This window comes from Castanea sativa, chromosome 6, assembly GCF_040712315.1.
Source record: "Castanea sativa cultivar Marrone di Chiusa Pesio chromosome 6, ASM4071231v1".
Lineage (NCBI taxonomy): Eukaryota > Viridiplantae > Streptophyta > Magnoliopsida > Fagales > Fagaceae > Castanea > Castanea sativa.
Window position 1 is genome coordinate 15712897 of NC_134018.1, and position 19031 is coordinate 15731927.

General features: G+C 37.7%; 1 protein-coding gene across 1 annotated transcript; it reads left to right on the plus strand.

Annotated features, from left to right (window-relative positions):
• The first annotated feature begins 1708 nt into the window (after positions 1–1708).
• On the plus strand, positions 1709–5555 carry LOC142638439 (G-type lectin S-receptor-like serine/threonine-protein kinase At1g11300). The gene is made up of 7 exons (XM_075812474.1): positions 1709–3045; positions 3203–3376; positions 3466–3665; positions 3885–4095; positions 4208–4445; positions 4567–4714; positions 5065–5555. Exons 1-7 carry the CDS (start codon positions 1770–1772, stop codon positions 5371–5373), a joined length of 2556 nt encoding a protein of 851 aa, XP_075668589.1. The 5' UTR covers positions 1709–1769; the 3' UTR covers positions 5374–5555.
• Positions 5556–19031: the final 13476 nt, after the last annotated feature.

Below are 19031 nucleotides of genomic sequence, written 5' to 3' on the forward strand. Positions count from 1 at the left end.
ACAAAAACAAAAACAAAAAAACAAAATCATAAGTCCAAGAAAACTCCATTAAACACTTCAAAACTAAATGCCTCAATTGAAACAAATGAAAATGTGATATAGAGAGCCATAACATACATTGCATTTTCCAGCCGATCGATGAAAATGATATGAGCCTGTCTTTTTCTAGCATAACCCATATTTTAACTTTTTGGGTCCGTTTGGATACAGTTGAAAACTGAAAACTGAAAAATACTGTAACAAAATAATTTTTAAATGTGTGAATAGTACAGTGAGACCCATTTTTAATGAAAGAGTTGCTAAAAAGTGATATTTGTGGATCTCATAAACAGTGCACAGATGCACTGTTCACATGGCTAAAAAAAACCAAAATCGTATTTTTCCACAACAAATTGATTTCCTTAACACTACGGAGACAAAGCTGTGATTTTTCTCCACAACGGGTGCAAACTCTAATTAAATAAGAAAATTTAAATTAATTGATTTGATATTATTTTGTAAAACAAAGCTAATCACTTCAATAATTATTCTTTGATAACTTTTTGGTTCTTCTAGGACCACAAGTATTACTATAACATAATATTGTTAGGTTCTAAATATTTAGATTAAATATTTAGAATCATGGTTGTATTGTGTTGGCAAACCGAGAGCGAAACAAGTCTAGTCTAAGTATTTAGAGTGTGCTTAAATAAGTGTGTTTCAAGATTTCAAAGTCCAGCTGATTGCAAAAAAGAGAAGTCAAGATCTACCTTTCTCGATCGATTGAGAAATAGACTCGACTGATTGAAAATCACAGATATGGTTTTCTGCAGAAAGTGATTTCAGTCCAATCACTACAAAAATTTTTAGGGTTTCAATTATCAGAAGAGAAGTTTATATACAACTCAGAGAAGCTAAAGTTGTGCAACTAACTTAACAAACAAAACAGAAAATCTTACTAACCCAAGCACGTGAGGCACGTGTAAACACTAAAGGAAAATTACAATGAGCTAAACTGTAAGTCGTTTCTGTATAAAGTAAGGAGAACTGAATTAAACTACTGTCGTTTTTGTACTTCCTTTATTCTATTGATTCTGCAGCTAGAACCTTCAACTACTGAAGCTTGTTCCGATTGTTCTTGTTCAATGACTGTTTGTTCAAACTGCTTTTTACTTGATTTCTGTTTAACATGACCTTGATAAGTTTCTCCAAAATATTTTAAAGAAAATATACTAAAATATTTGTATGTTGAAAACTTTAAAGAAAATAGAAAAAAAAAAAAAAGAGTAAGATTTTAAAAGTAGTAAAAAATTAAAAGGTAAAGCTTAAATTTAAAACTTAAAACTTAAAGCTTAAAGCTTAAAACAGACTCATTCAAACAAAAAATGAATTTCCTGAAAAATCTAGAATTGTACCACAATGATGATGGTTCCAGTTAAAAGTTTTAATCAGACAAAAATAACTAGCCTTCTCAGTCACAAATTTTATTATTTTATGGTGTGTTTGAAAAAAATTATTTTTGTTAAATTTATTTTGTTATTTAATTTATTTTTGTTATTATTTATAAGTCATGAAATTATTGTATTATTACAGTTAATTTCTACTTTTACTTATAGTAATTTAAGAAAAAAAATTTCAGTTTTATCTAAAGAAACGAATCTCTAACAAACCGCGTGGACGAATAGTATCATGGTTGACCTAAGTCTCCGCCTCAATCCAACAAATGACTTTAGAGTCTCCTTCCAGGTTGCACTGCAAATTGCAAATTGGCATAGCTGCCTTACACAAACATGATTAGTAGAATTTCACCTCTTATTGCTTTCCTGCTTCTTCTTTTCTGCATTCGTTTTCAGTCCACCAACACTACCACCAATGATACTATCACAAATACCATCCAACCTGGCCATTCCCTGAATACCTCCGAGACCATTGTATCCACTAATGGAATCTTCGAACTTGGTTTCTTCACTCCTGGAAATTCAACAAAGTATTACTTGGGAATACGATTCAAGAAAGTTTCTAAGCAGAATGTTGTTTGGGTTGCAAACAGAGAGTACCCATTCCCAAACTCCTCTGCAGCTCTTACTCTTAATTCGGATGGAAATCTTGTAATATCTGATGGCAGAATGACATACATGATGGCCAACACTTCAGCTGGAAACGGTACCTATGCCGTGCTATTGGATACAGGTAATCTGGTAGTCACAAACAAGGTCTTGGAGGTTTTCTGGCAAAGCTTTGACTATCCTACTGATACTATTTTTCCCGGAATGATACTTGAATTAGATTTTGTGGCAACATCATGGAAAAGTACGGAAGACCCAGCTCCTGGTCTTTTCTCCCTACAGCTGAGTTCTTGGAATCAGCTAACTGTAAGGAATGGGTCTGAAGTATACTGGACTAGTTCAATCTATACTTTTGGGGTTTTATCCTACAGTAATTGGTACGGGTACGGTATTACTTGGCCTATTAATTACACTTCTGGAATTTCAAAAATGGTGTTGGATGTGTACGGACAGCTTAAACTGCAGTCGTGGTCAGAAGATGATCAAAGGTGGCATTCGTTACAGTCATCTAGGTGTGGGGATTATTTATGCGGAGATTTTAGCGTATGCAATGAAACTGCTGAAGTACCATGTGGCTGTTTGACAGGTTTCAAACCTGTTTCTGCTGATGCTTGGAGCAATGGGAACTCATCCAGTACTGGCTGTTTGAGGAAAACTGCTCTGCAGTGCACTAAGAATATTGATGTTCAGAAAGATGGGTTTTTTAACATGTCAATAGTTGATTGGCCTGATAATCCGCAGCATCGGGAGACAGCCAATCCTACTGACTGCCAATCGGCTTGCTTGAACAACTGTTCTTGTGTTGCTTATGCTTATTATTACATAAAGCCAGGTCCCAAAGATCCCAAGCTAGATCCCAAGCGAGATCCCAAGCTAGATCCCAAGCTTCAATGCTTAGTATGGCATGGTGCTCTATTGAACCTGAAACAACACTCAGCCGATGACATAAACAGAATTGATTTCTATCTGAAACTTGCTACTGCGGATTTGGACAAGCTAGGTAAGAAATTTGAAGACTTGTTAGTAATTAGTTATTAGTATTGCAGTAGTGTTTTCTTCTTAGCACAATTATTTATCTTCTGTTTTTGAAAGAACTTTGAGGAGATACCTATAGTAATGATGCATACATTATTTATTTCTCTGATTTACTTTTTCAGATGCAAACTCAAGGAATCAAACCTCAATAGACACAGTAAATAACAATTCAATCTCTAGTACGAATTTCAAATTCGGAGTATTGAAAATTTTGGTACTGACCATGTCTACTCCCTTAGCAATGCTTACATTGGGCCTTTTGTTTTATTATGTGAGGAGAAAGCTCAGAAAGAAGGGTGAGTAAAGAATTGCTCGAATAGTTATTTAAGCAATAAAAATTTACATCCTTAATTAACACCGTATAAATTTGTTGTTCACTATTCAGGGGAGGATTTGTTACAGTTAGATGTGGGCATGACCCAAACAACAGAAAATTCTGAGCTTTCTGAAGTAAGTAAGCCTGGAGATGGTAAGAAAAAGGAAGTCAAAATGCCATTGTTCAGTTTAAAAAGTGTTTCTGCTGCAACTGATAATTTCTCAGATGCAAACAAGCTAGGAGAGGGTGGTTTTGGGCCCGTTTATAAGGTATGATTCAATATCCTTAAACGCAATGCTTAGGGGACTGTACATAAAAGACTAAACTTTGCCATCTTAGTAAGTGTTAACAAGCACAAACAGGCACATGCCGGTTTTGTTTCTGACTATGATATTAAAGCCTACAAAGTATAATTCTTCAGATTTAAGTGAGCTAACGTTCTCCCTAGTAGTAATGGAACTAATTAAGTTTAAGCACAAGAATTTCAGGGAATTTTACAGAAAGGGGATGAGGTGGCTGTGAAAAGGCTTTCAAAAAGATCTGGGCAAGGTTGGGAGGAACTGAAAAATGAGGCAATGCTCATCGCCAAGCTCCAACACAAGAATCTTGTTAGACTTTTGGGCTGCTGCATTGAACGGGATGAAAAGATACTTGTTTATGAGTATATGTCCAACAAAAGCTTGGATTTCTTCCTTTTTGGTTTGTAGTTTCTCCTATTTTGAAGTTTTCATAAAATTGTGTTTTGTGCTATTGTCCTTTGAATGTGTGCTACTAATTGTGCATTGCAATTTACTCATTTTATGTAAATCAGATCCAGAAAAGCGCAAGATTTTAAATTGGAAAACACGACTCCGAGTCATTGAAGGAGTTGCTCAAGGGCTTCTTTATCTTCATCAATATTCCCGGTTCAGGATTATTCATAGAGACCTTAAGGCCAGTAATATTTTGTTGGACAGTGACATGAATCCAAAAATATCAGATTTTGGAATGGCAAGAATATTTGGAGGAAACGACTCTCAAGCAAATACCAATAGGATTGTTGGCACTTAGTAAGTAAAATAAATAGAAACTTCTGAATCATAATAACAAACATGAATTTATTCATGTGCCCATACATTTAAAAAAAAAATTTGAAACTACTAATTCTTTTTACTTGATAATGATTTCTAGTGGCTATATGTCTCCTGAATATGCTCTGGAAGGCCTCTTCTCAATCAAATCGGATGTTTTTAGCTTTGGCGTCTTATTGTTAGAGATTGTGAGTGGTCAAAAGAACACTGGTTTTTATCTAACCGACTCTTGCCATCTTCTTGGATATGTAAGTATCCTATTTGCACTTTCACTTGTAAAAACTTCCAATCACTTTTAAATTCTGATTTTTTAGTTGGGATTTGCTGAAAAAATTATTTAATCACTATTAATGAAATGAAAACTATCTAGGAATCCTTAGGGGGAAAAAATGTGCCATACATATGAAGTCCCTTGCTTTCAAGAGGGTATTATACGATTATGTGTTACATATGAAAGAGGTTACTTACACATGTACCGGTTACATAAATTAAAAATTCCTTGTTCTAAATACCTTAGAACCCTGACCAAATTTCCTCTGACTTTCAATTGATTATTCTTTTCTTTTTCTTCTTCTTCTTTTTTCCTCCTGATTTTAAGGCGTGGGAATTATGGACAAGTGAGAGAGGATCGGACTTGGTGGATCCTCTACTTAATGATGTATCTTCTATGCATGTGGCACTCAGATACATTAACATAGCTCTCCTCTGTGTTCAAGAAAGTGCGGCAGATAGACCTACCATGTCTGAAGTTGTCACAATGTTAAGCAATGAAAGCATAGCTCTACCTTGTCCCAAGCAACCAGGTTTCTTGAATGTGAGAACTGTCGTGAAGGAAAACCCAATTAATAGCAACACTGAAATTTGTTCTGTGAATCATGCATCGATTTCAATTGTGCAAGGCCGGTAACATTTCAAATTCCATAACTTTTAAGTTTAAAATACTCAAAACTCTTTGCTTATGGAATGATCCATAACTTTTATTTAGACGTTATATTTTTCATTTTATGTTCATTTCAAAATCCACTTAAGAAAGTTTGTTGTGCTTTGGATCATGCACGCTTTATAAAGGTTTTCACAATTTGAAGACAATATTAGAATTGGTGCAAGCTGTGATCTTTAACAATGGTGATCTTTGACAATGGTGATGAAGAATTGAGAGAAACAATGTGAATGAGAAAATTGTGTATCTTGAATATTGCCAACAGATTACAAGCTGTGTCTTTATATACATAGATCAGAGTAGTAACTAACAGAATTATCCAAACTATAAGCCACCAATACAAAGAGAACGCGTGTAAAACAAACTGTAACTGATTAACTAATAAATACTGATATGCGACTTGTAGCTTTGTAACACTAATGCAAAAACGACATGTTGCTTCTTAATACCAACTGTTGCAGCCTTAATATCTTCTAATAGACAAGAAGAAAAGCAAAAGTCGAAGAGAAGGAAAATTATTAGTTTACATTATACTATCAATATAACTTTTACATTGTAAAACCAAACAAATATGCACAGAGCTCTAATCCAATTTCATAATTAATGAGAAATACTGAATTACTTTCACAAATTCTATATGCTTCTTTAGCTCCAATGGTAATTGATATTCAAAAGAATAAGATCCGCTTGACACATTAGTCAGACGAGACAAATAAAACGTACTTGAAATGAAATTTGAAGCCTATATCCTAAAAGCTGCCCGCACGAACTGTGATGAATACCATGTCATCTTGGGACCATGACTGCTGTTTAAGCTGCCCCAAAATGTCCAAAATTTCAAAAGTTCAGTTTGCCCAAACTTCGTTTTCTGTGGTAGTCAGTGATTGGCCTAGTTGGATACTCTATTATATGGGTGGTAGCATTGGTGGACTACAAACCCTGGCAGAAAAGAATGAGGCAGCTATTTATTCTAAACAGATTACACTTACCACACAATTATGTCTCAGATTTAGGAAGGAGATTTAGATTATTCGAAGCTGGGCCATTCAAAAGAGCCACAGTTTTTGGCCCATTCAACGCACGTCTTTGGAAGAGCTAGACTAATGGGCAAAAGATCCACATATCCTGGGCCTTTGACCCTAAACCAATTTCCTGAGGCCTTTGAAAGTTTTCTAGGACTATGCTCACTAGGGGTAGATAAACTAGATATACCTCTTTTCAAGCAAAGAAAGATCCATGTCTCTGATAAAACAGTGGAACTTCTCACTAAAAGTCAGAAACTAGCACGTAGTGTTTTAGTCTAATTTAGTCCAAAAACATGAGCTCAAAAAAAAAAAAAAAAAAAAAATCCAAAAGTACCAAAACAGCATGGAAATACCTCTTTTTTTTTGGTTCCTAAGATTGGAAAAAATTTTAATTCATGATATCCACTCCATGATTATTGTTATTTATTATTTGGTCAAGATATCATTTGAGTTTTTGGTATTGACAATGTTTGAATCCTAGATTTTTTATTTGAAAATAAAAGGTTTTTCCAGTTGAATTAACTTGAACCACCAACATAAAAGTCTTAGCGTTCTCTAGCATCAGATAAACAAAATATAATATAATAGTTGGTAGAGTCAATATTTTCTTTGGAGAGAGCCAAACCATTTTCTTCTGGTTATCTCTCCTCAAATAAAGTATATACTTTGTCCCTTCTATATCATAAAAAGGACAATTATAGATTATAAGTCATTGTTAAAAAAATCATAGTTGTTGAACCGAAAGTGGAATTTGACCTAGTGTAAGCTTTGAGTCACTAGGTGAATTAGTACATTACGAGTTGAATAGTGGCAAAATATATAAGTTGAATCTCAAAAATTCTTGATTTCTAATTTGAGATAATCAGATATTCATATAAAAAATTGTAGTAGTTGCATACCATGTTAGCTTTTCTTCAAGACGTGTAGGATTAAAACTAATTGATATAGACCAAAGGACGTAGAGTAAAACATTTACAGAAGTTTATAGATAAAAAAATATATACATTTTAAAGTTTAGAGATTAAAACTTAACTTTTAATAAAATTTTGGAACGAAAACAATATTTTTAGTTTGCATATATATATATATATATATATTTTTTTTTTGAGAATTAGTCTAAAGTATATATAATTGTTGGTCAAAACTTATAAAATCTGGAACTTTCTCTCTAAAATAGAAGAACAGAACTTTATTGATTCAGAAAAATGAATGTGATACACGCAACTTATTCTATATATATACACGTGTCTCAAATAACCAATTCCCTAATTTTCAGCAAAATTTATTTCTAACAATCCTAAACTATACAATGGTATTATAGCATTTACAAGACAGACCATTCCTACAAGCCACGTATATTATAATATCCAAAACTATATATGAACACTTCATGATAAGGCATAGCTTCAATGGTCTCTAGCACATCCTTGCAAGCCCACTAATGCTCTGTTTTTTATGCCTCTGCTTTGCATTGCTTGTAGCTGAAATTGTGTGCAAGTGGTGCTGCTCCGCTGTTGCATTGCTGTCCTGCATTAATCTCAGCAGATGCATCCTCAAGCATTGAGCAAAGGGCATTAGTTTTAACAAAACTAATAACCCATTTTCCAATTGGTCTATCTGCGGATGAAAAGTCTACGATCCTTCAAAACCCTATACCATGTCAAGCATCCGAACTTGCTTTCACATGCACAATCAATTGTAAGAGCAATTCGTTCTAGACCACCCTTCACACTCATCTATTTCCTCAGCAGCCACAAAATGCTTCGTATATAGTTACTTAACAATTGTTACCTTTCACTAGAACTCCCTTGCCCACACGCCAATAGTATTATATATGCTCATTACTCAGGCACTTTCTACACAATTTGCATTCGTTGCTTGATCAAATGCTAATTGTAACAACGTTGAAGCCATAAACAAAATTATAAAATGATAATTTCCCCTACTCCTGTGGATTGCTAATTACCGCATATCATTGTTCGAATAACTTGCCAGTAGCCATAGCCAAGAGAGAATTCCTTAAAGGCAGGCCCATTTTTCTCTCTTACATGATTCAAGCAATTGTTTTTGGTTGGTATTTAAAAAAATAATAATAAATAAATAAATAAATAAATAAACTTCATATTGACCTGGTAGGAAGAACCATCTTCGCTACAATACATTTTAACTTGCACTTGGAGCTTGGATTCCATTTTTGCTCTTAAATGATGCAAGAAAAATGTTTGATAACCCATTTACCCAAAGGTGAAATGTTTTCCTAATGGATCTTTAACTGGATTTGCACATTGGGGAGACAGGACAGTATTTTGATGCCATCCTTGTCAAAATTCTGAAGTTCAATTGGGGAGTTTTGCACGTTAAGGAAAGTTTTAAAAGTTAAATACTTTCATCCAAGTTAAATAAATAAATGAATGAACAATAGTATATTATACGCTCTTTTCGCAATGTTGGTCCCACTATCCCAATGTAACGGTCCTAATCATTCTAATTCTAGTTTTTGCATAATATGATCACTCTCAAATCTCAATAATTGAACCAGTGCAGCTTCACGACAATACCAAAGTTTTTATCATAACATCAAGCCTTTCCTATCCAAAAGAAGAGGGGAACCCTTCTTTCAGTTTCCAATCACAATGATGAGCTAAATGTTTGTTTGGTTAGTTTATTTTTGCTATTATTTATGGGTCTCACTGCATTTTTTAGTACTATTTATGGGTCCTTCTATACTATTTCAACTAACATTTACTTTTACTTATAGTACTTTCAGCAAAAAAATTTTAATTTTAGCAAAATAAAAGGATCTCAAATAGATCCTAAATATGTCTAAATACCATGCTCTATTTACCATAAATAAGTGTACTGATGTACTATTTCTTTTGGCAGCTTGACACTGAGGATTTTGCAAATTTGTACCTGTTTTGCACAATATCAAAAACAAGTATTGCTCACACCTTATAAACCTAAAATGTACCTCTTTTGCTCCACGGAAGTCTTAATTCAAACCTTAGCACCACAAATATAGTAACAAATTTCAAACTATGAAGTATCAATTATTTAGGTACCGCAATGGTTCAATTGTTTACCTTGTGCTTGTAAAGAAGCAATGTTTTAAATTTTTAATAAATTTCATTGTATTGCTTTCTCTTCTCCTTTGTCTCTCTCTTTCTAATTGCTCTACCATTTTTATAAAAGTGGGCAATGCATCTTTAAATCTCTCATTTTATAGATCTCTCTTATTTTAATTTGTTCATTTTTCTCAGCTAGCCTCATGACTCTCCTAAGTGAGCAAATTTGTAAGCTTTAAATTTGGGATAAATGAAAAATCATGACACTAAACCTCATAAAAAAGGCTTACCACATGTGCGAAGCACTTGTGATGAGACTAGTTTTTTTTAATCATTTGAAAAGGAGTGGCTTCAGAAGCCTTCTGAGGAACTCATTTAACAAAAAATTTTGAGAACACATTTTTAATTATAGAGTTTGCTTTAATTTATCCTTTCATTTTTTGGTGGGATAAGGTTTATGATGCTAGCTAAAAAGTTAGCAACTTAAATCTTTAAATCTACGACCGCGTACCCTTAGTGTGATAATTACTCCAAAAGTATAAGTTCTTATGCTATGGGAGGTAAGGGCTGAGGTTCAAGTTTTCAAGAGGAAGTTTCACATATATAAATACTTAGATTAGATAAAAGTAGAATTTCTATCTCGGCTAAAAAAAAAAAAACTTTTATACCCATGAAAAATCAACAATGATAATATAAAAAATTAAAGTATATGCAATAAATGAAGAAAACATTTATTTAAATAAGGTTATATATATATATATGTATGTATGTATGTATGTATATACACTTTTATATTAAAATAGATAGATGTATATTCCAACTTCAAGAACAAGGAATTTAAAGGTGTGGGGGGGATGAACTTGAGCCCGGGCTAAGAGCCAAAGGCCTAGCAAATCACGTCTTAAAAGATGGGCCCAGCCCAAAGATGTAAATAGGAGTGAAAAAGCCTGAGGAATAAAGGGTAACTCCCGAAAATAGATTCCACAGAGATTCGAGTTAGCTACCATTACCAAGGCTCCTATTCGAGGTAATTTTCCTATAGCAAATACGTAAGGAACCACTGGCAACCAATTCCCATTTTGTCCAAAATACCACCGTCATCAAACTTGCCTTGGGAAACGTTGCGAAAGGATAAGGACCACAGAGGCAGTCACTTCCGCATCAATGAGATGTTCTCTACCTAATTTCTCTCACATTAAATTCTTGTAGATTAGCCTGAACAGTAAAAACACCTCCAAAAGTCCTATTTCATGATGAAAGAATGGCAAAACAGATGAGTGATGGGACAAGTATCCCCTGAATCTAGCTAGAAGCAAGTCAACTGGGGAAGGAAGGGAAATGTGCTTGTAAAAGGAGGGGATGTGCGACAAGAAGAAGGTTCAGAAACCTAAGAGTGAAGACTTAGAGAATAACAAGAGAGAGAAAAAGGTGATAGCAGAATAGGACTAAGAGTTTTTAGCTATAAACCCAACCCTTTGTACCTCAGGAAAGTAGTTTCTATATCAATAAACAACTTCTCTTGTTTCTTATCACTTTGTAATCAATTGTTTAGACCTCCCATTGTGGAGTTTTTACCCTTTAGATATTATAAATTAACTATGCAAGTCAAACCTTCTCCCCTCTCCCCGTATATGTGTGTTAAAAATACTTAGTATTCTAAAAAAAAAAATTACCTAGCTACTTCAACTCTTAGTATTTGTTTTTGATCCCCATAAAAGGTATAAAGCAATATATATTGTAAATAAAAGACAAGATGGGTATTTACTGATTGAATTTTTTTTCTTATGTCTTTTCTAAGAAAGATGGTGAAATAGAAGAATAAAATATAATTAAAATCCCATGACCATTTCTTCTTACTATTTAAATAATACAATTAAAAGTAAATAACACAATAGACAGTAAAAGTATTTAACAAATTTGTTTTAAGTTATCTGCCAAATGCACAAATCTTTTATCAACATATAAAATATTATAGCTAATAATAAAAAATTTAAAATAAATAATTAAACACTTTTAAATGTCTTGAAATTTATATATCTAAATGCTAAAGCGTAGAGTTTAATGTTGCTATGCTCCTGTTGAACCACATCGGCATCATATGATCAACTTATTTTCAACATTTTCTCTCATTTTTAATTATTTTTATCCTTATTGATTTGCCACTTTACAATTACACATTATTCTATATTTACTTACTTTTACATTTTTATTTCCTCCCTACTCTATACCTTAACCTTATAATTTCTCCATCCCTTCATTTTCCTTTTATTTTGACTCTTCTTCTCCCCATTGTTTTTACTATAAAAATTTGTAATTTTCTATACCGTTCGACCCATATTTTCCTCACACAAATAGGCTCTTGTAAGGACCAAAAAATCATAAACCAGCTTCAGTTTCTCCTAGCTAGTTCCCTGACTAAAGATCCAAATACAATATATTTTGGTAGAGAGGGTCCAACAACAAAAAGTCCCCCCTCTGTATCTTCCGGTTCCTATTTATATCCTTGGCTCCTCTCATCTCAGCCCTACACCTTGCAATTTATTAAGCTTCTTCCCCCGACACCTATCCGTCGGTAATGGAGCAAAGCCCTAACTTTGCGTTCCATACTGTTCAGGTCACGTCTACATTAATGCAACGGATAAAGTCGGTACTTTCTAATTAATGCGGCCAGAAAAGTTGTTGCCAGACATTTAATGCAACCTTCTAAGTTATCTTGCCACATTCAGCTAGTCGCAATACATCCCCTATGTCATCAATGCCCGTGCCACTTCATCCTCGGGTATTCTCGGGTAAGTTTCCTTATTCCTTTATTTTCCCTTGTTTACTATGTCTCGAGCTTCCCTTCCTCGGGTCCTCGGGTTCTTGGGTCTTCGGCACCTCACAATAGCCCCTTTAACACTTGAGTTATTAACCATAAATTAATAACCAAGTTTTAACTTCGTCTACACGCTTCTTACATGTTCCTTTGTTTTCACACGTACAGACGTCTTTTCACTGCCCTATGACCCGCGTCTGGCGCCTCGTATCCCACAATGGAGCATTTATGGAGTCTGGCGTCTCTTTTCCCGCGCACGTTCTACGGCTAGATGAACATTGTACGGCTCAGATTTCGCTCTTAATTATGAGCGGGAAAGTTACCTCCCTTACCTCTACTTTCCCACCCCTATAAAAGCAAACCTTCAGGCTGGATGAAGCTCATTTTGGCATTTTGAAGGATTAAAAGAAGAGAGAGAGCTCCCGAGGACAAGTTTTAAGCATTCTTCAGAGGTGTGTTCATTTTCCTTTTGTTTCTTTCTACTTGTTTGTTTTCCTCCTCTTGTCGTGGGGATTAATGGGTAGGTACGCTGAGCTAGTTAACACCGATGAGGCGAAGGCCGCCTTTAAAAACCGATATAGGATCCCCGATGACGTAGACATTATGTATTGTGAGGAAGAAGAGATTCCACTCGTATCTCGGCCACCTGAGTCCGTTTTGATTCCAATGATTGCATTCATTGAGGGGGGAATGGAAATTCCTATGGGTAGAGTGACTAGGGATTTTCTGATAAACTATAGGCTTACCCCATCACAATGTTCCCCAAATGTCCTTAGAATTTTAGGATGTGTAGACGCCTTTAACCGAAGGATGGGGACCAATTTGACCTGGCACGATGTAAACTGGGTGTACAACTGCCAAAAAGGGGACATGACTAAATACTATATGAAATGTAGAATCCCCTCCGTTAGGCTGATCTCTTGCTTACCCGATTCAAGTAAAGGGATGAATGAAGATTACCTTGTCATTTTGGGAAATTGGCATGACGGCCTACACTGCCTTACCCGAGAAGGGGTGCCAGGTAGGGTTCCCGAGGACCGACCTAGTATTTAGGACTAACCATTTTTCCTTTATGTGACTTGGATTGCTTAATTTTTTCATTCTAACGGTTTTATTCCTTATTGCAGACGATTATCATACCGCTCCAAACTTGTCTGCTGTGAACCGTGAAGATCTAAACAGGATTCTTCGGTCAGAAATATTTTTACATAGGGACGGACAGCTCCGAGCGGCCCACGTCATCCTCGGCTACACCCCATCCACCAAACGTTTCCAAAGCCCGAAGAACGTAATCAGAGCAAAGGATCTCCAACTAGCTCTGATTGACGTTGCGGTTCCTGGATTCCTACTACCTGCACCTCCGCCCGTAGGAACTCACGACGCACAACTTCCTGCCCCACTTGCCGCCCGATTACTTTATCCCTTAGAACAGGCTGACAATCCTGTAACCAAAGAAAGAACTGCCACTCCCGAGCCAACTCAACCCGAGGTGACGGAGAAGGACTTTGAAGTGTTCTATCGTAAAGACGCTCCTTGCAGTTCCAATCCCTCAACCAGCACAATGGGTTTTCAGGAGAAAGAGCCCGACCTGTTGGCCTTGCTTCAAGCGCATGCAGGCGATTCCTCACCGGTAATGCCGGTCCCTCCTCGTCCAATTACCCCAGCTGTGACACATGCACCTTCTTCGGAAATTGTGGACAAAAAACGGAAGAGGGGCCAAAGTCATAAAAATGTAATAGAAATCGAAGAAGGGGAGAGTCTCGACCCTTCTTCTAAAGATACCAGGGCTGGAAAAGCCCTTTCCAAAAAGTCTGCTCCTACTGGTTCGTCCAAGGACCCCAGTAGTGAGCCTACAAGGAAGGCGTCAGCCTGGCGACCCAACTTCACCCTCAGTTCGGGTAATCCCGTTCTTGATGATGCCAACCTGAGGGACCCGAAGAAGGGAAGCTCGAGCCTGGTGGCCGAGTGTTTAGAGAAGGCTCTATGCCTTCCCGAAGATATGGCTGAATTGCGGTCATTCCACAAGAGGGAAGTCTTCCTGTCCTTGAAATAGGATTTAGCCAAGGTACTTCCCAAATCTTTGCACATTCCATCTACGAACCTAATTCCTTATGATGACTAACTTTGTTAATTCAAATGTATCATAGGCGGTCCAGGCCTCCTTTATGGCTGAAGAATGGGTAGACCACTCGCTGGACCTTGCCCGGAAAGCTGAGCACAACGCCGAGGCGGCTGTGAGGGCCCAAAAAGAAGCAGAGCTAAACTTAAAAGAGACCCTTACTCGCTTGTCTGAAGTAGAAAAAGCTCATAAAAACGCTGAGGCTGCCCTGCAGAGCTACGAATCACAAGTGAACCTTGCTCTTGAGGCCCAAAAGCAAGCTCAAAATAGGCTCGCCCTTACTGTTGTTGAGCTTAAGCAAGTGCAAGGATTGCTAGCCACCAAGGAGCAGGAGCAGGCTGCTGCTGAGCAAGCAGCGTATGACGCTGGGATGAAGAAGGCAGCTGATAGCTTGACCGCCCAACTCAAGGGGGTTGCTAGAGCGTTTTGTTTGGAGGTATGGGGTCATGCTTTGGATGCTGCCGGGGTAGCCGCTGACACTGAACTCCGAACTCCAGACAACATTTACTATCCTCCGGCATTACGCTTAGCTCCTGCTCCCCCCATGCCAACAAGTGAATCAGCTGCGCCCGTCCCTGCTCCTGACCCATCTGATGTGCCAGCAACAAGAAACCCTTCTCCTACAGCTCAGCCCGTGGAAGAAGTAATTGAAAGTGACTTGGCTGAAGAGCCAGTGAAAAAGAAGAAGAAAGATAAAGACTCTGAAAAGAGAAAAGACAAGCAGCCTGTTGCTTAATCGTTTTATTGTTGTTGTCTTCTTTTTTTTCTTTTTTTTTTTACGGGTGCAGTGGGCCACATGACTGCCACATTTTTGTAATGAATATCTTACAAGAAATTAATATCGGCCCTTTTTGTTATGCATTTATTATCACCATGTGTTGCCGTTCGACTGTTACCTTTCACGCATCCAGATAGAGGCTTAGATCAATTAAAAATCATGATATAAATTAAAAGTCGTTCATTATTATACTTGTGATCTTAAAGAGCATAGAAGGATTAACTTGGGAACCATAATTTAACTACTTAACTTTTTACAACGTTTGAGAGGCGAGGCACGAAACAAAATGAGTTTAGTGCATCTAAAGGTTACTTATACTAATACTTAACTGTTTGAAGTACACTTGCCTTTATCTTGTTTTTTGAAAAGCTACGATGTTAGACTTATGGTTCTTGTATCTGGCTCGTTCCTTTAGTTGCTAGACTTTCCTTGACTTATGGTCCGAAGAACCGGATAAGAACCAAGATCCGTTTAACACTTGTGTGTGTGTTTTTTTTTTTTGTTAAGTGGTTAAGTTCTCTTAGACTGGTGGCCCGAGGAGCCGATCAAGAGCTAAGATCAGTTTAACACTTGTGTTTTTACAATTGGTTAATTTCTCTTAGACTTGTGGCCCGAGGAGCCGAACAAGAGCTAAGGTCAGTTTAACACTTGTGTTTTTACAAGTGGTTAATTTCTCTTAGACTTGTGGTCCGAGGAGCCGAACAAGAGCTAAGGTCAGTTTAACACTTGTGTTTTTACAAGTGATTAATTTCTCTTAGACTTGTGGCCCGAGGAGCCAAACAAGAGCTAAGGTCAGTTTAACACTTGTGTTTTTACAAGTGGTTAATTTCTCTTAGACTTGTGGCCCGAGGAACCGAACAAGAGCTAAGGTCAGTTTAACACTTGTGTTTTTATAACTGCAAGATTGATTCAAATGAAGGCAAAGCAACCACAACAACAACATTTTTAGTACAAAAGGAAATTCTTTTCTTAATAATAATAACGTCATAAGTTATTTACATTCCAAGGGCGACGAATCACCCTCCCATCCAGATCTTCCAAACGATAAGCCCCTATACCTGCTAATTAGGTAATTTTATACGGCCCCTCCCAATCAGGTCCCAATTTTCCCCAAGCAAGATTTCTTGCTGCCCCCACTACTTTTCTCAACACCAAATCACCTGGTACCAAGGGCCTGGACCTAACTTTCTTGTCGTATGGCTGTTTGAGTTTCTGCTGATAGCTACCCATCTTCACACTGGCTACTTCTCTTCTTTCCTCAATAGTATTCAAACAATCATGCATCCTATCATGATTACTCGTATCGTCATACTGGTCAGATTTTAGGGTGGGAAAACCTGATTCTAATGGTATTATAGCTTCCATACCATACGTCATTGAAAAGGGTGTCTCGCCTGTCGATCTTCGGGGTGTAGTGCGATAGGCCCACAATACGTGAGGCAGTTCTTCTACCCAGCACCCTTTGGCGTCATCCAAACGTTTCTTCAACCCAGCTAAGATGACTTTATTTGTTGCTTCGGCCTGACCATTTCCTTGAGGATAAGCCGGTGTTGAATATCCATTTCTTATTCCCATTCCTGCACAATACCGTCGGAAAGCCTTGCTATCAAATTGAAGCCCGTTATCAGAAATCAAGGTGTGAGAGACTCCAAAATGAATTATGATATTCTTCCAAATGAATTTCTTCGCATCGACATCCCTAATGTTAGCTAACGGTTCGGCTTCCACCCACTTCGTGAAATAGTCCGTGCCGACAATAAGCCATCTCTTATTACCAACTGCCCGAGGAAAAGGTCCAACGATATCTAAACTCTACTTAGTGAAGGGCCACGGGCTGGACAATGGATTTAAAGTACCTCCTGGTTGATGAATATTTGGCGCATATCTTTGACATTGATCACATTTCTTGGCGTACTCTTGAGAGGTTTTCTGCATGTTCGGCCACCAAAACCCTTGAGTCATGGCCCTGTGAGCTAATGATCTCCCTCCGGTATGACTCCTACATACCCCTTCATGTAATTCCTCCAACAAAGGTTCCACAGCTTCAGGATGTACGCAGAGCAGATACGGCCCTGCATAGGAGCGCCTATAGAGCTTCTGCTCCTCTGACAGCCAGTAACGGGGAGCACTTCTTCGTACCTTCTCGGCCACTGTTTCATCTTCAGGTAGTACTCCTTGCTGCAAGAAAGCTATGATTCGGTCCATCCAGCTTGGGCCCATACGAATGTTGTGAATCCGTACCGCCGAGATGCTTGTCAGGCTAGAGGTCAGTAAATCCTCCACTATGACCATCCGGGGTAATTTCGAGCCCAGTGATGTGGCTAACATTGCTAATGAATCGGCGTGAGCATTCTGTCCCCTTGGGACTTGTTGCACTTGGAAACTTTCAAACAAACTTAACACCCCTTTGACCCGTTCAAGATAACTCTTCATTCGTTCATCTCTTGCCTCAAACTCTCCATTAACTTGCCCTACCACTAACTTGGAATCACAATACAACTTCACTATCTTCCCTCCCAAGTGTCTAACCATTTGGGCGCCCACCAAGAGAGCTTCATATTCAGCCTCATTATTAGTGGCTGAGAATTCCAGCCTCAATGATTTTTCGATAACTAACTTTTCGGGAGTAATTAACACAACTCCAACCCCGGCTCCCTTTCGATTTGACGCTCCATCCGTATAGACTTCCCAAGGAGTGATGTTTCCCATCCCGATGGCCATCACTGTCACCCCGGTATCTTCCTGGTTAATCTGACCTTCTGTGAACTCGGCCACGAAATCGGCAAGGATTTGCCCTTTAATAGCTGTCCGAGGCATATATTTGACATCATAAGCTCCAAGCTTGGTTCCCCACTTGGCTACCCGACCCGTGTAATCCGACTTCCTCATAATAGCCTGCAAGGGCAACTGGGTGAGTACTACTACGGTGTGAGCTTGAAAGTAATGGGGCAATTTCCTCGTTGCATGCACCACAGCTAGCAGAGCTTTTTCTAAAAGTAGGTATCGCTGTTCTACTTCCTGTAAGGACTTGCTGACATAATATATTGGTTTTTGAACCCCACCATCATTCCGTATCAAGACAAGACTTACAGCGTGATTTGTGACGGCTAGATAAGCATATAACACTTCTTCCTTTTCTGGTCTTGATAATATCGGCGGTTTAGCCAAGTATTGCTTTAAATCCTCAAAAGCTAAGTTACACTCATTAGTCCACCGGAAATCTTTCCACTTGTGCAAAAGACGATAAAAAGGGCGGCATCTATCTGCGGACCGGGATATGAACCTATTCAAGGCTGCAACCATACCGGCTAGCTTCTGCACTTCTTTAGGATTCCGAGGAGGATGCAAGTCTAAGATGGCCTTGATTTGATCGGGATTAACTTCAATTTCCCGATGAGTTATCATGTACCCTAGAAACTTTCCCGGGCCCACTCCAAAAGAATACTTTGAGGCATTCAAGCGCAACTTGTGCTTTCTTAAAACTGAGAAGGTCTCATGCAAATCCTTCAAATGGTCTCCCGTCTTTTTACTTTTAATTACCATGTCATCGATATAAGCTTCCATATTACGCCCCAACTGTGAATCAAAAATTCTGGTCACCATCCGTTGGTAAGTGGATCCTGCATTCTTAAGACCAAAAGGCATCACTCGGTAATGGTAGTTGCCATTAGGGGCACGAAAGGCCGTCTTCTCCTGATCATTCAATGACAAAGGGATCTGATGATACCCTTGGAATGCATCCAAGAAACTCATTCGGGGATGCCCCACAGTTGCATCCACCAATTTATCGATTCTGGGTATAGGGAAGGGGTCCTTGGGACAT